Source organism: Panthera pardus, unplaced genomic scaffold, assembly GCF_024362965.1.
Source record: "Panthera pardus isolate Hobbes unplaced genomic scaffold, ASM2436296v1 HiC_scaffold_6, whole genome shotgun sequence".
In the NCBI taxonomy this organism is placed as follows: domain Eukaryota; kingdom Metazoa; phylum Chordata; class Mammalia; order Carnivora; family Felidae; genus Panthera; species Panthera pardus.
The window spans coordinates 64,216,275-64,233,758 of NW_026526991.1; the positions used below are offsets into that span (position 1 = coordinate 64,216,275).

General features: G+C 40.7%; 1 protein-coding gene across 4 annotated transcripts in view; it reads right to left on the reverse strand.

The window, feature by feature from the left end:
- DIP2B (disco interacting protein 2 homolog B) overlaps nt 1–17,484 on the reverse strand; it is a 225,249-nt gene that overhangs the window by 18,616 nt on the left and 189,149 nt on the right. For all 4 annotated transcript variants that reach the window (XM_019419347.2, XM_019419345.2, XM_019419346.2 and 1 more), the window contains 7 exons: nt 16,288–16,402; nt 12,498–12,699; nt 7,699–7,808; nt 7,496–7,576; nt 4,014–4,137; nt 2,681–2,802; nt 1,338–1,449 (listed from right to left, as the gene is read on the reverse strand). In XM_019419347.2, the coding sequence (XP_019274892.1) occupies nt 1,338–1,449; nt 2,681–2,802; nt 4,014–4,137; nt 7,496–7,576; nt 7,699–7,808; nt 12,498–12,699; nt 16,288–16,402 (866 nt within the window). The remainder of the gene's footprint in view (nt 1–1,337; nt 1,450–2,680; nt 2,803–4,013; nt 4,138–7,495; nt 7,577–7,698; nt 7,809–12,497; nt 12,700–16,287; nt 16,403–17,484) is intronic.

Sequence of the window (17,484 nt, forward strand, 5' to 3'; positions counted from 1 at the left end):
TCAGCCCACTTTTGTATAGGGTAAGGTCACTCATGTTCCTAAAGAAACCTTCCTGTTGTCTGTATCAGCCCACAGCTCAAGTCTTCCTAAAATGTGACTGAGTCCAATAACCATAGGAGATCTTTCTGCATCATGAACATCAGCACAGGCCATTTGTGTTATATATTGTATACAACTGTGCTTATGTCCTTAAGTAACAAATGCAAAAAACTCTAGGTCAGCACCTGGCACACAATAACCACAAATACATGCCATTCCTGCATTTAAACCCACATAATGTTCCTGAGATGGATACCATGTGGTACGTACCAAAAACAGGTAGAGAGGAGACTTCTGGGTAAGAGGCTGGGAATGGAGCCAAATAGACGGGGTTTGAGTTTTAGTTCCGCTCCTTATTTAACCTCCCTATACCTCAGTTTTCCTATCTGTAAAATAAATGAAACTCACACCTATCTAACAGGGTTGGTGTAAGGATAAAACAAGGTAATGTATGTTAGATGACTGACACATCCAGGGCTCAATAAAAAATGTTATTATGATTATGTGCAAGGTGCTTTACGTAAGTTATGTCATTTAATATCTACAACTCCATGAAGTGGTTATCACGACTCCCACTTGACAGACAGTTTTGCCCAAGTTAGTGGGGATACGCACAGAGTATCAGGATTTAAATATCGCCCACTCGACTCCAGAGCGCACTCTCCTCTTCCCTCTACCATCATTCTCCAGATATCGCCATGTCTTATCCCCACCCGCTTTTTTAGCACGAATGCCATCTAAAATTCATGCACTTCATGGTTTTTAAAGCACTTTCATGTTATGTTGCACTGGATATTCTCAACAAATATGTGAGTCAGGTAAGGGTAGGTGGCATTTTAGGAAAGGGTAATCTCAGACAAGGTTATACAGAAAATAAGTACTGAGGCTCGAACTAGAACCAGGCGTTCTGACTCCTAGTCCAATGCTGTTTTAACTGTGTCACACCTGGAAGGCAAGGATCAGATCGTCTCAAGACTTTATATGGCCTTACATGTGTACAGAGTTATATTCTGCATAAAAACCTAACCACCGTTTGAGGATGTCAAGAGTAAGAGCGAGACACTTTCTGTGTCAAGAGCTCTTAGCATATTGTGATCTGCATCTTTGAGTCTGGTTGTTGTGGCATCCAGGCCTTTGGGAATGCAAGTGAACTGGACATGAAGTTTTGCCCTGTCTTAGCAGGTGGAACGTGTTGCAACCTAAGAGTTGTGTAAACATCTTTGGCATGAGAATCTGGGAAATTTCAGGGAGTGAGTGTTCTTGCTCCTTTGACAGTTCTGAGGAAATCTCCCTTTCACCTGTGTCAATGATGGTTGGCCACGTTTTCACGTCCACAGCTGCTGCTGCCTCTCGGGACCTCAATAACCTCATTAAGGTCTGCGTGGTGAGAATGCAGGCTGCTTTGCTGACCTAGAAAACAAATGACAGAAATAAGCACCCAGGAGGCTTAGCCCCCATGTGGCACCATAGATTCTGGCTGCTGCTAAAAGCAACTCACACTGGACTAAAAAGCACACCATACTGGACAGGACAGTATTTGTTTTTCAAAGAACACACAATAGTACAATGGATGGGTGTTCCCCTTACGTTTGTCTTTCTGGAAATGTGTAACGCTGAATTGTCTCAGAAGGATGGACTTGTTCACAACAAAAGTTATTGTGTACAACAGTGATTCTCAAATATTTCATTGTTATAATCTCAGCATGGATCCAAACATCTATTGATTTCATGAAGACTATGATAAAGTAAAAATGTGGATTTTGTATGGCTCAGGGAACGAGAGGAGTCAGAGGATCATCTCTGTAGGAGTTCGTGTTTGCTGCAGTCTGGTGAATGGTGAAATTTACCCGACCTAGAACATATCCTGAATTTGAGGGACGTGGAGATGTCACAGAAACAAAGCTCTCCTTCACACCTACACACGGAAATGCAAAGCGACCAACTTCCCCCTAAACTGTCAACAGAAGGAAACTGCCCTCCCTGCTGCTCTGGCCTACTTTGCAGAATGCAAAGAGGGCATTTTGCTGAAGTGAATTTTGTAATAAAATCATCTATGGTGAACATGGCCTTTATACTGCAGGTTTCAGTTGCTGACAGAGCAGCAGTTCTTAGAGAAACAAATGTTACACAAATTAGAATTCTGTCTCTTTGCTGAAATGCAAATTGCGATATGATGCAATACAGATTTATGTTACTTCCTTCAATTCTCATAGCCTCTAGAAACTTGTCATCTCCAGGGCAAGATCTGGGTACCTTTTAATACTATACCAAGTGAATTTATAAAACTAACCAAAATAAAAATAAGCCATATAAATTTATGGCATATAAAATTACCTTGTGCAGAAAAAATGGGAACATTTTTTAAGAAGGGAGGAAAAAAAACAAGTTTTATGGAGAATTACTAACAACAGCTTCCTCCTTAACGTTCATAACAACACAATTCTGTACCGCACCAATGATCACTTCCCACATTCTTTCACTGAAATAATGCTAGTCGTTTTGGTCAGATAAATGAAAAGGAAGGGATTTTCAGGAGACAGATTTGACTTCCCACTTAAGAACACTAGAAAATTAGCAACGATCCTTTACTGTCTCTTGATTTTATGAGATGAGGACAAGGCACAATACACTGGGTACTTACATCAACAATCATGCGGACAGTGGGCAACGTGGCAGTAAGGTTCTGAGCGTGAGGAGGCCGGACAGTCACAGGTATGCACCCCGCATACAGGCAACCATAGAACGCAGCTATTAGCTCGATGCCTGCAAGACAGAGACACTTAGCTGCCCACCATCGCTGAGAAACTAAATTTAAGGCAGATCTTCCAAAACCAGTTTATTAAATCATGTGCCAGATAGCTTCTTTGGATCATGATTTTACGTGACAACAGAAGAAATCTTTTAAATCAAGGAGGAACTGAATGTAGAGAAGGAAGCATATAAAACAATTTCAAACATACCGAGAAGCTAAGAATAATTAAGAAGAAAGGTAGTCAGAAGTAAAGAAAACTCTTGAAAGACACCTGAGGAAGATATTTTGAGGTCATTCTATTTGATATTACTTAGGAGAAGTAACTACTAAGTGAGTAGTTACTTTGAGTGAGTAGTTACAGGGAGTGCAACTCTGAGGGAGGCAAAATGTGACTCAATTTGAAGACTGAACTACCAGCACATGCAGAGTGGCCTCCTCTGGAAGTGCTCTGGTCCACCACCATGTCATTCACTGGTAGATGGAAGACAATCTCACAGGAACACCAGAGGAGGGATTCTTTCACTAGATGACCTTTTAAGAAAGCTTTGCGTCAGTGTAAATAAAATAGCAGAGTAAGAATCTCAGAACAAAATGAACTGAGGGGGACAGAAGACCAGACAAGGCCAGATGTATGAGAGGGGCAGGTGACAGAAGAAGAAAAAAAAAACAACTCAAATATTTCACCCAACGTTCTGAATATTTACACCAGACTGTTACCAAATAATTTCGAGTACCTCTCACCGTAAGAACATTATTACACTAAATTAGAGCGTGGAATATGAAAGCAGCAATAATTGAGGAATACTGAACATCAATCGGGATATGAAGAATGCAAAGTCAAGAGAGTTCACACACAATATTCAGGAACTGGGTGAAATGGTTCCATTCCTGAACACTCCTAGAAACAGAGCACCTCTTTCGAGGGCTTCCAAAAGTCAGAAAGTCTTCACTAATTCATTTGATATTTACCATAGTGCCAGGAACTAGGCTAGACAGTGGAAATACAAGAGCAAATGCAGCAGACACAGCCCAGCAGACCCACGGCACTGCACAGCTCCAGGGCGCGAGGCTTGGTTCTTATGTTGGCCTAGGTGCCTGGGACTCCCGGAGCTGGGAAGTGCACAGCCTATAGGGGCACAGACGGCGGCCCTGACTTCCTCAATTCTTCTATTTTGTAGTCTGGTAATGGACCTCGAGTCTAGTTTATCAACCCAACACCTACCTGGTGGATAGAGCAACACCACGTTGTCTCCTGCATTGAGATGCCCCTTATCACCAAGAACTGACGCAATCCTCTCTGCTCGCTTGTGAAGCTGAAGGCAACTGGCTGTGCACACTGTAGTTCCCTTTAAACAGAAGAAAGTATAAGTGGGTCAAAACTCAGGAAACAAAACGGCGACAAGCACAGCCAACTCAACATTATATCGGAAAGGCTTGTGCCTTGGTCGGTTGTCTGTAGCAAGTTATCCATACCAGTGAAAATTCCCTTGGTATTGAACGAAAGAACGTGTGGTATTTCTTCTTTTTCAATGCTTGAAGGTATTTAGGGAATATCAGCATTAACCTCATTCAAACATACGTATTTATAGTCGTTTTTTGTTTAAGCTAGCTTCAAAAATACACAGGAATTTTTTATTTAAAGGAGGAAATAAGAGTAGAGGGAAAATAAAGGAAATAAAAGCAGAATGAGGGCGGGAGTGGGGTCAGGACAGTAATTGCTGGCCACGTGGCCATGTGCATTTGTTGTGCATGACACAAATTTGGCTCTGAGTTTTCTAACAGCAAAGATGTAAACAAGACAGGAACAGTGAATCAGAGTCCACTAGCTAATAATAAAGAGGAGATCAGAAGATGGCCAACTATTCCTGATCCTGAGAATAATTCCTCCTGCAGGTCTTCATCAATCCTTAGTGTCAATTCAAGTTTCACTGAGCTGGGCTTTGGGAACCCCTTTTGTGTGTAAAATAAAACACACGGATATGAAAGCGCGTGAAATATGAATGTGTAGCTTAGTGGAAAATTACAAAGCAAGCCTCTGTGAGAACCAGAATGGCATGAAAAAGACCACTGCCAGCAGTGCAAAAGCACCCCCAGGGATCTCCTTGGTCTAGTCCTTCTTTCCTTCCATATACAACCACTACGTTTGACTTTTTCATCTTAATCACTGATTTCCTCCTCTTTATAGTGTCACTACCCATGAAGTATTTGATTTTATATAAATGTAATTGTGCTGTATATACTTTTGTGTTTTGTTTCTCTCTCAAGATTATCTTAAGAGTCATCTATGCCCTAGGGAATGGTGTAGTTCACTCATTTTTGTTGCTGCGTGGTATCCCACTGTATAAACATATAACAATTTATTCATTCATTCTGCTGCTGCTGCTGGATAATATCATTCTCATACATGTCTCCTCAGGCATAAATATGAGTTTTGGCAGGGTGCAGACCTAGAAATGGAATTGTGGGGTCACTGGGTACGCCTATCTTCAATTTCACTACATAAAACCAAATTATTCTCTGCCTATTGTGCCAATACCACCCTATCTTAATTATTGTAACTTTATATCTCAAAAAGTCTCACAAGAAAAACAAGTTTTCCTGAGCTATTTCTTTTAAAAATAACTTTTAAATTTCAGTAATACAAGGGGTGCCTGGGTGGCTCAGTGGTTGGGCGTTCGACTTCGGCTCAGGTCATGATCTCACAGCTTGTGAGTTTGAGCCTCGCGTGGGGCTCTGTGCTGACAGCTCGGAGCCTGGAGCCTGCTTTGGATTCTGTGTCTCCCTCTTTCTCTCTGCCCTTCCCTTGCTTGTGCTCTCTCTCTCTCAAAAATAAATAAACTAAAAAAAACAAAAAAAACAAAAAAACTTCATTAATATAAAATAGTACATGTTCAATATAGACCATCTGGAAAATATAGACAAGTAAAATATAGGTCAGATGTAACCACTACTAACATTTTGGTGTATATTTTCCTGGCTTTTAAAAAATGAGTTAGGTATTATATGTAAATTCACATGCAACATTAACAAAAAAATTTACCATATTATACTGTCTGCCAGAAGCTATAGGGTGCATTGGTTAATTAAGGATGTGGGCTCAGAAGCCAGTTGGGTTCAAATGAAGAGCTCATTTCCTAGTCCTACCACTTACCAGCACTGTGACCTCAGGCAAGTTTATTTTATGTCTCTGGGCCTCAGTGTCCTCAACCTCAAAATGACCTATGAAATATATAGCACCCAGAACAGGGTCTTCAGTAGGTACTTGATTATTTTACTGAAGTTTTTTATAAACTATTTTTGCTACTTATACATCATGAATATTTTCTGCATAATCAAATATTCTTCTATGGCTGCAAAGTATTTCATGCCATAATTTTATATGCTATATTTTATTTAGTCAGTTGCCTATTGTTGGACATTAAGGTTTTAACACTAAAATGGATATCCCTTTGGCAAAAGTCAGGGTTAAATTCTTAAGGCCGTTTCTTACATCTTACAATATTCTTCTTTTCGGTCCATGGTACAGCAGCAAACTAAACCTTCGATAAAAACAGTTTTCTGGGCATGAGGGAACAATGTGATACGGTTATTAAGCTTTCTGACGGTTTGGGCTAATCCAAGGTAAAATATTAGAATATGCGGAATAAATGGACTAAATATATATCATTTCTCTAACCAAGAAGCAAATTTAAACTTATGCTTTCTAACAAATACCTGGGGTACAGATTTCATGGGGCTATAGCTTCAACTGTAGCCCAGCTTGGGAGTGGAGTGGGGAAGTAAGCAGGATTGACATCTTCTTACTGAAATGAGGACCCTAATGAATCCATGTGATTGGAGGGAAACCCACTTCACACAGAGGCACAGCAAGCAAATCCCAAAGTTTTCTACCAGAGAGCAATGGTTCTGACGATTTTTAATGACTTTTCATTAAGATGCACAGCATATTTCCCCTCATTAAGTCCTATCACTACATAATCTCTGTACAAACTGTATAAAATATATCAGAATCTAGGGGGGGTCTGGGCAGAAGGGGACCCTTTAGATAAGTCCCCAGGGGATTTCAATAGACCCTCCAGTCTTCCCCCTATGGTGGCACATAATGTTATATGCCATGGTCACAGTAATTTCAGCCTCTGATTCAGCCATAAAACAAATACCAGCATCTTCCCACAGAATGCGTAACTTAAAAAATATAATATTCTGATGAACCATCTGTTATAAAGTAGGAGTTAAATGTACTTTTGAATAATTGTCAATTTGTTTTATATCTGTTAGCAATAAATCGTTTAAGTATATAGTAAACATAACCTTGTTTTAGAAAATGTTTCTCTAAAGTCATTTTCTTCCTGGGGGAAGTCAAAAAATTAAGAGTCAAACTGGGTAAAAGAAGGCATGACATAATGCATCTTATATATCTGTAGATCCATGGAGCTGCATTGCTGGCCCAACTGTTCCTATTGGAACTGAATAAAGGCGACTTGACTGTAACACAAGGAGAGCCAGCATTAAATAACACTCCAGGAAGTCTCATTTCAACCTTGAAGTGATTGCACAATTTATCCTCATATGTCAAAACAAGGAGGAAGCAGTAACTCCTTCCTGAGAGTTGACAATAGAAATTTTCTGATGAAAGAGATCACGAGTGCCTAAGATCCTACCACAATTTTCATCCGATTAGATATGCAATTGAATTTTTAATACCTTGGCATTTAACAGCATGAAGAGTACATGGTCAGGGGTTGCCTGGGCTCGCCACTGTAAAATCTCGGCCAGAAATTGGTGCTGAAGTTGTAAAACAGAAACAAGAATCAGGGTCAGTAATTCTGTGAAAGTTGGATAATGCAGCTTCCATCTACCACCTGTCCTTAATCTGTTTATAAAAATCAACACATCTGAACACTTACCTTCCTCACTAAGTCATTCTCTTCAATTTGCCCAAGATCCCTTCCTGCAGCTTGTGCTATGCGTTTTCCAGCAACCAGATTCCCAACCATCACAGAAGCAGGGCCTACACCTGTAAGAAAAGGCAAAAATCAACTCTCTGGAGATGGTAATTCAAACTACATCTTCCCGAAGTATTTCCAGACTGACCCAAACTACTTCAAATATTCACTCAACAATATAGACTGAGCATTCTTCTAGGCACTGGGAACACAGCAGCAAACAAGACAAACAGCTTGTATTCTAGTGGGGAAAGGCAACCAATAAATACATACACAGATAAATAACGTCAGGTAGTAGGAAGTGTTAGAAAAAAACAGAAGCAGAGAAGAGACTGGGATTTGCAAGGTTGGAGGGGAGCAGGTGGGCTCCTGTATCTTGGGTATAAGGGAGTTTACTCTCAGGTGACAGTTGGTTCCACTGGTTCCTACTGACAAATAATTTCATCAGCTCCAGTCACAGTATGACCGTATAAGTGGGTTCTTCAGGAATCTCAGAAGTGCTTTATTAAGAGTGAGTAATGACATCCAGATTGTGGGACATTCTGTAAGACAACTGGCCTGGATTCTTCAAAAACTATGTCTGTAAGAGACAATAAGGCTAGGAACTTCTAAGTTAAAGGGCAGCCTAATGCAATGCATGACCTTGAATGGATACTCAATTTTAAAAAATCTGCTATAATAAACAAGTGAAGAATTCTGGATACAGACTGTGTATCATTAGATGATAGCATTATATTAAGGTTAAATATCTTAATAGGATAATGGCATTGTGGTTGATTAGGAAAACTTTAGGAGAAGTTTTTTTTTTTTCCTTTGGAGATGACATTACTGAACTTTTTAGGGGTGTAGTGTCGTGATATCTGCAATTTATTTTCAAGGAGTTCAGTAAAGCAATGTTAACAACTGGTGACACTAAGGGGGAGTATATAGGTGTTCACTGTGGTATTCTTTCAACTTGTCCATAGGTTTGACACTTCCAAATAAAAAGGCAGAACTCTCCCTCTCTTCAAGAAAAAAGTGCTAGGATGCTGTATGCCTTTTTTGATGGTCACTTGAAGACTGTATCGTATTAAACTAGGCAGATGGCTAAAAGATAATAAAACTTATTGCCAGCTAAGTTTTGAGTAATGCTAATGCTACATATGAATTCACAGTAAATATCTTTTATTACCCAGATCTGTTGATCCTAAATGTATTGGAACAGCTGGAATAAAATCACTAAACTTATACACTTTAAATAAATATTTGGGGAAGTTTGGATAAAGGATGTTAGGGAATTTTCTGTACTGTTTGGCAATTTTAAGTGGGAAATTATTTCAAAAAGAAAAGTTAAAAATTTTTTTCAAATGAAATTTAAAAACTCAAGAAGCATAAAGTACTCCAACACTCTGCTGAACAATTTTTGTCTACAAAGTGTCTACTGCAATTTTCAGTAGAACTCCTTCCTACGAAGAAGTATAACTAGTTACAGAAAGATCATATTGGAGATAGCCTTTTATATAGACAAGGACTCACAGTGTATCTGACTGTGTTAGCTACCCAAACCTGAAATTAGACTATAAAAGTTATAAAGGTGTGCCTTAAAAAAATTTTTTTTAATGTTTATTTATTATTGAGAGAGAGAGAGAGAGAGAGAGAGAGCGCGCGCATGCAAGCTGGGGAGGGGCCAAGAGGGAGACACAGAATCTGAAGCAGGCTCCAGGCTCTGAGCTGTCAGCAGAGTTGGACGTGGGGCTCAAACTCACGAACTGTAGATCATTACCTGAGCTGAAGTCAGACCTTAACCGACTGAGCCACCCAGGCACCCCAAGGTGTGCCTTTTTAAAGGTGAATTTTTCAGGGTAATTTAAAACAAAAAAATAATTCAGCAGCAATTTCTTGAGGTCCTTCTTGTGCATTTCTTAAGTCTAAGGATCACAGAGAGTGAAAAATAACCAACAGCAATAACATCTAGAAGGATAATTGCTGACACCTTGCTATACCTGTAAATATACCTTCTGATTTTTTCCACAAAATTATGTATATTTCCTGTGGCAAAGCTGTTAGTCATCGATCCCAACATCTATTCTCCTCTTCTTTCTTAGTAACAGACCCCCCAGCTTTAAACTGGATAAGTAAATGCCTGGAATTAAGACTACATTCTTTTGTGGGAGACAAAATATATGAGGAAATAATACGTACAATTTCTAGAAAATATGTTTAAATTTTTCTTGCCTTTGTTCCCCCCACTTAGTTGGAATGCAAGAATGATGGCAGGAGGTCAGGGGGCCCAACCGGGCCCTGAGGTGATATGCTGGGATGGCTGTCGCAGACTGTTTTATTTTCTTATAATCCTTCCTTTCCTTCCTGTTGTTGCTGTGATTACATAAGAGGAGTACACCTCTCTGCTCCACTGACTCTGGACATGGTCTGACTTGTTTTGGACAATGACATGTTAGGAGACATGACACAAACAGAAGCTTTAAATATGCTTGTATGGTTTGGCTTGCCTTCTTGCTTTTGCCATCTGCCTTGAGAAAAATATGGCCCAGTAGCTACTGGGCCCATGATGAGGAGACACATGGAACAGTTCTGTTCCATCCAAACCTAATGCTTTCATCACACAGGCAGATACCATGCCTCTGGGGGCTTAGGAATAAATTTTTTATGTAGGTTTTATCATTTAATAAAGTTGATTGAAATCTGGCTAGCAAAAGCAACGTTTTAAGCACCTACTGTGCCTCTAGGTGGCAACTTTTAAACATTTACTATGACATTAAGTTTTTGTTAAAAGAATCCTATATTAAATGCTCTTTAAAATGGGATTTGACAGGGGCACCTGGGTGGCTCAGTTGGTTAAATGTCTGACTTCAGCTCAGGTCATGATTTCGTAGTTTGTGAGTTCGAGCACCAGGCTGGGCTGTGTGTTGACAGCTCAGAGCCTGGAGCCTGTTTTGGATTCTGTCTCTGTCTCTGTCTCTCTCTGCCCGTCCCCTGCTCATGCTCGGTCTTTCTCTCTCTCAAAAATAAAACACTAAACAAATTAAAAAAAAAAACCAGGATTTGACAATTAAGAGTACACTTATTGTTACAAACACTGAGTAATGTATAGAATTGATGAATCATCATATTGTACACTTCAAACTAATATAACACTGTATGTTAATTGTATTTCAATTAAAAAAAGATATTTAACACATTAAAAACTACTTAAAAAAATTGGCTTTTACTCCTATGACAAATGAACGTAGGACTTCAGTAAACCAGGATGTGAGGAGCTGTGTGTTCTATGCATCTGCCAGACGCTTGGGAAGGCAACATAGAGGCATTTCTTATACATTTCTTGAGTTACGTTCAGAAACTTATTTCCACAAGCAGAAACTGGTAAATATCCATATATACTTTAGCTCCATACCTACTGTTACTAAGATAAGGCTAGCTGATGAGCTGACAATCATATCTAGATAAACAACTGGGACATCATCTTCAGCCACCGGACGACTGAAGTAACCATCGTAGAGCAGAGTACGTTAACATTTTAATAATGGTAGAATCACGTCTAGAATAAAAATGTTCTAGAAAGTAAGTGGCTTACCTTGTATTTTATTATTGTATATCATGTTTACCTTTCAGCAAAAGCTGTCTTACAGAAATATGATTAATTGCCACACTTACCCTTCCCTTCCTAAACTCCCCACTACCTTCTCTCTCCCCAACACATCTGGAGCCCAACATGCTGCTGATGTACACTCTGTTTGTCTGTGTGCATGCACGTGCAAGTGGGTGAGTGGGTGGTGGTGGTGGCAGGTTCTGTAAAGGCCAGATTTTTTGGCTCTTGATTGTTTTCAGGCATTCAGGAAACTAGGATCCTTTTATTAACTTCTCCATTAAAATAAAATAGCATTAAAACCTAATGAGTTCATGTTGGGTGAACAGATATTTCAACATGACTGACCACCAATCAATTACTCCTTCCTTTAGCCTCCTACTCAGTCCTTTAACCTCAGAAAGTAGGCAGAAAGGTGAAATGGATTATTTTCCATATGGCAATTCACACATACTTACTTGCATCTTGAATTCACAGGAATATGGCAAATGCAAAATGCATTATTTATCTTGTGCTTACAATCCACAAAATTTCAAAATGAAGTTATCTTGCTCCCTACAGGTATCATAGGCCTAAATCAGACCCCTAAAGCTTAAAAGGAATACGGGAAGACTCTAGGTAAGTGATTCCCAACAGAAAGGCAGTATAACAGTGATTCAGAGTGTGGATTTTAGAGTCACAACTGGTGTGAATCTCAGCTCTGCCATTAACAGCTACATGTCTTTGAGCACAATTCTTAACTTTTCTGAACTTTATTTTCCACAGCTCGGGGCTAACACTTCAGGATCACGTATGTCCAATGCTTAATCTGTATTTGGCTTTTGCTGAACACTCAATAAATACTAGCTATTCTTATTATTATCAGAACTTTCTCTTATAGAACTTGTTTTATTCCAGTCCCACCAGTGGGATTTTGATCATCTTGACCCCACCCTTTATACATCCAGGGGACATGGAGGCACGCTATTAAGAATTGCTCAGAAGAGGAAGCCAGGAATAAAGTCAGAGAAGGCTATTCTGCAGGTTCTCAATCTTCCCTGCTTTTGGTCATCTAATGCTATTCTTGTGTTACTAGTCTTTGTAAAGTCCAAATCTAGAGAAAGAATCATGCTGAAAAAAGTCAGCTTCTTGAAGTTCTAATTTTAATATGATGTTTTCAAAGCTAGTATATTACCTGGTTGCTTCTGCCGGGGTTTTGGCAAATTGGTCACACATGTATGTGGGCACATGAGGATATTGCAAGGATGTAGAGATCCCTCCAAAAAGAGCTGTTTCGTCTGAGATATATGGATCCCTCCCAGTGGAGTTTTTGGCAATGTATTGGCAGGCACCAGAGCGAGACAATAAACCCCCACTTGATGAATGCTATCGATTGCCTAGAAAGATATAAAGAAAAATATTCAGTGAGATTAATTTTACTACATTTGACATCCTCCTAAAATAATCCATTATTCTACTCTAGGATTTTCCCTTTTCTATCCATTCTGGGTCTAGAATCCATTCTAGGTCTAGAATCTGCTAGATTATTAAGATCTCATACACCTGAAGTTACCTAATTCTTTCAGCAATGGCAGCGATCAACAGAAGAGGGGTAAGGTACGATCTAAATGGACAGAAGTGGATACTGATTTGTAAGCCTCAGTATGTTCTCTCTTAGATAATGTCCAACACCTAGAAATTTGTGTTGGTTATGTTGTGTTATGTTATGTTATGTTATGTTATGTTATGTTATGTTATGTTATGTTATGTTATTTAAGAGTTTATTTTTAAGTACTCTCTGCACTTAACATGGGGCTTGAACTCACAACACTGAGATCAAGAGTTGCGCACTCCTCTGACTAAGCCAGCCGGGCACCCGATTTGATTCTTTTAATATACAACATAGCTCAGTTCAATAGAGGAAGAGTATTTTTTTTAAATTTTTTTTAAATGTTTTTATTTATTTTTGAGAGAGACAGAGACAGAGTATGAGCGGGGGAGGGGGCAGAAAGGGAGGGAGACACAGAATCTGAAACAGGCTCCAGGCTCTGAGCTGTCAGCACAGAGCCCGACATGGGGCTCGAACTCACGGACTGTGAGATCATGACCTGAGCTGAAGTCGGACGCTTGCTTAACCGACTGAGCCACCCAGGCGCCCCAGAGGCAGAGTATTTTTATTATGGACATGAGAAGCACTGGAAGTGGGTCCCTGCTTAAGTGGTTCACAAAGTTACCCAGAATCCCATTTGCAAAACAATGGGGTGAGGCTACTACACACTGAACCCCAGAGGCCACTGGCCTCCTCAGTGCACTTCCGCTCCCAGCCATGCACCTGTGCCCTCGCTGAGCATCAGCTGGCTTGCTTCTACACCTTTTACGTTTGTGCTTGTTCCTGTGTTCACATAATTTAACTATTATATCAATTGATAAAACTGAGCATAAAAGGACAGAGAGAATTACTCTGGAATTGTTTTGGAAAGACTCACTGAAGGTAAGCTCCTAAAAAACTACTGTTGATAGACACAAGTTAATTCTAAAAGATTATGTATTCTAGTCCCTTTGCACATACTTGCATTCTAGTCTAACTTAAAGGAAATGAAAACAGAAACCAAAACCATGCAATGTGAGGTGGTTTATGGAAGAAGGTTGACTGGAATGCAAACTGGTGTATGCATATTCATGCTACTGTCTATCAAATGAAGGAGGATATGTATGTTTTGGGTTAAAATTTAATACTTGAAGAATTTCTCATTTTTATGATTCTCTGCTTCAACCACCTTTTAAAACGCACTGGGCGTGGAGCCTGCTTAAGATTCTCCCTCTCCCTCTGCCCCTCCCCCTCGCATGTGCATGCTTGTACACGCTCTTCCTCTCAAAAAAATAATAATGAAACTGACCAACTATTAATACTGGTTCCAAACATACCAGCCAAGAGAACTCTACTGTATCACTCATAAGTCTTTCTGAAAATGAGATACAGCCTCAGAAGAATGGACCAACAGTCATAAAAGACAGACAAGGCCTTTTATTAAAACAACTTAATAGGGCAAAGGAATAAACATGAATATCATATTCCTCAGATTATCCTACTAATCAACAGAGACAACTGGGAAACAGAAAGTCTGGCAGGGTTCCTATGTCTCTGGGTTCAAGAATATACAGAGAGTTAGCAAATGTTATTACATATAGCCTAGATTCCCCACTGAAAATACACCATCTGGCAAGTTATCTATTGACTACTTTCTTTAAAAGGTGCTGAGTTAAGTATTTAGTTCATATTATACATAGATCTGGAGTTAACTTCTGGGCTCTCTCATCTCCCAGAACATACGGCGTCCTTACCTTTCTTGTATAGCTCCAAATGCTCTAGGCTGAGAAGCTATGGAGACTAGGGAAATAATGCCCTTTTATTCCATGACCAAATCAGACCCTGAATGACTTTTACAAGAATTTGGATTAGTAACTTAGCATGTAATTTTGCAATAATTCCTGCATATAATTCCTATACTTGCTTTCCAGGGAAAAATAAGAAATACCTTGGGCAATTTCCTATCATAGGGAAAAAACATCTAATTCATCACAACATTCTGCCATTATGCCTCACAATTTATTCTGAATGAAATAACCATTTTGTTTATTTGAAAACATGAATGATATGAAAAACACTCTCTTTGCAAGTCTGATTCTTAGCCATCTTTCAGAGATCAGCCCAACCCCACTCTTCATAGTCTTTTCTGTCCATCCTATCCTCAGTAGATTTTCTTTCTTGTCTTGTCACTACAAACAGCCTACGCTCTGCCAGCTGATAATTCAGAACCACAGACCTCGAGAATAAAAAGAAATCTTAAAAGTTATCTAGCCCTATCACTCATCTCAGGCTTGCATTATTTCTACAACATGACTACTAACTGTCAGTGAATACATCCAAACGCCCCAAGTAGACAAGTTTATAGATGTTGGGAACACTTAAAATAACATAGAATTTTCTTTGTGAAGGACAGTCCATGTTTTCTTTGGATCATACTTTTATCCAACAAATATTTGCTGGGCCTATACTATGCTGATGTGCTAGCATGACTATCAGGAGAGGAGGTTCCAGCCTTCACGGGCCTTTGACCATGGCTGATGCAGCAAACAATAACTGTGGAATGAAAGGGAATGTTACTGAAAATAGTGGGTCTCTCTAAACTCCTTATTGGAGATGACGCTTACGATTATTATTTTTGATGTTAATAATAATCACTATCGTTATTTACTGAATGCACACAGTATACTTCAAATAATGATCTCATTTAATCCTTCCCACAGCTCCGTAAGATCGTTTTAGCCCCACTTTATGGGTTGAGAAATAAACTCAGTGAGGTTAAGTAACTTGCCTAAAGGTGCATATCTGGTACGGAGAGGTGCTGTGATTCAAAGGCTGTAATTTCAAACTGAGGACTAGGCTCTTTTCATCATTCTACGCCTCCTAACCACTCTCCCCCCACCGCCCCCAACGACTAGTGACATATCCCTTACATGGAGCCCAGATCTTCTCCTTCTCCAGCTCTCTAACTCCACAGGCAAGCTCCTTCAGAGCAAGAATGACATCTTACGTTTGCTGGGATCCCTGCACACTAGGCACCAGGTTACACACACATGTTGTTGACAAGTGGATTGATTTCTGTCAAAGACGTACTGCACACGTGGTCAGTTTAAACTTTCACGGGCAGTGAACACTCAGGAACAAAAAAAGTGAGAGAATTTGCTGAGGCAGGTCAATTCAATTGTTCTTGGCAACCTGAGCAGGAAAATCCTATGTCGTCCGGAGGGAGAAATGGTACCGATTATATTAGTTTGCTAATAGTACCCAGAATATCTGAGCAGTTACTGGCAAGAAGAAATACGGTGGCATGACTGGCCCAACAAAGAGGAGGCTTCATCAGTGGCTGCCAGCACCTCTGACAACAAAGCCAACCTGCTCCGACAACCCCAGGCGCGCTCACCTGCAGCACACGGCTCATCCACTGGAAACTGTCTTCCTCTGAGGCGTCGGGTCTTTGTTCCGCAACCACCACGATGCGCTCATCATAAAATACAGACACAGAAAACACAGCAATTCTAAGAGAGACAGATCAAACACATCAGGACTCCCTTCACAACCAGTCCTATTTGCTTTGCTCAGTTGGAGTTACAGAGAGGAGTTGTCCCCACCACACTACCCAGAAACGAGTGGTTTCGAAAAGAAAATGCCACAGTCATCACCATCAAAATGAGGACTCAAAAAACATGTACTAGTAAGCACCACCGGCACGAACGTTGGGATGCAGTGGTAAGCAAGACAAAGTCCCTGTCTTCATGGAGCTTGCACGTCAGAGACAGAACAAATAAATATAAAAATAACGTCATGTCGTATTACACCAGGAAGAAAGGCAAGGCAGGGCGAGGGGCAGAGTGGTATGCGGGGGTATGCGGGGCGGCTGCGCTCCTGAAGGCGGGGTGGTTGGGGAGCGCCTCCCTGAGGAGCGGACACTGGAGCAGAGACCTGAGTGAAGTGAGGACGCGAGCCATGCGAAGATCTGGAGGAAGAGGTTTCCGGGCAGAAGGAACGGAAAGCGAAAAGGTTCTGAGGTAGGAACGAGCTTGGCAGGTTTGAGGAACAGCAAGAAGGCCAGTGTGCCTGGAGCAGAGTGGTAAGCAGAGAGTGGTGGGGAGAGGTCAGAGCCAGGCCAGGGCAGGCAGGGGGACCTGGCAGGCTGAGGGGAGGGGGATGTTCTGAGTGAGGTCTCCGCTCGAACGTCCCCTTACTAGCGAGGCATTCCCAGACCACCCTAGAGAAACCGGTGAGCGCACTCCCACCCCCCAGGGTGTTCTTTCTACGTGGCCCTTATCACCATCTCACATGTTCTCTCTGTCCCTGACTTTGTAGTTACTCTCGGTTTCCTTCAATGAGAACGTGAGCTTCACAAGGGCAGAAACCTGGCCTGTTTTGTTCACTGCCACATGCCACACTCTGAGCATGCATGATAGTGGCACACGGTTGGCACCCAATAAATATCTGTTGAAAGGATGCATGAAAGAACGGGAAGTCACCGGAGAGCTGAATGTGCCAGCACGCGGGACCATCTCCCTTCCTTCCTTCCACACATATTCATTGAATACCTACCGTGTGCCAGGCGTTGTGCTGAGTGCCGGGGATATAA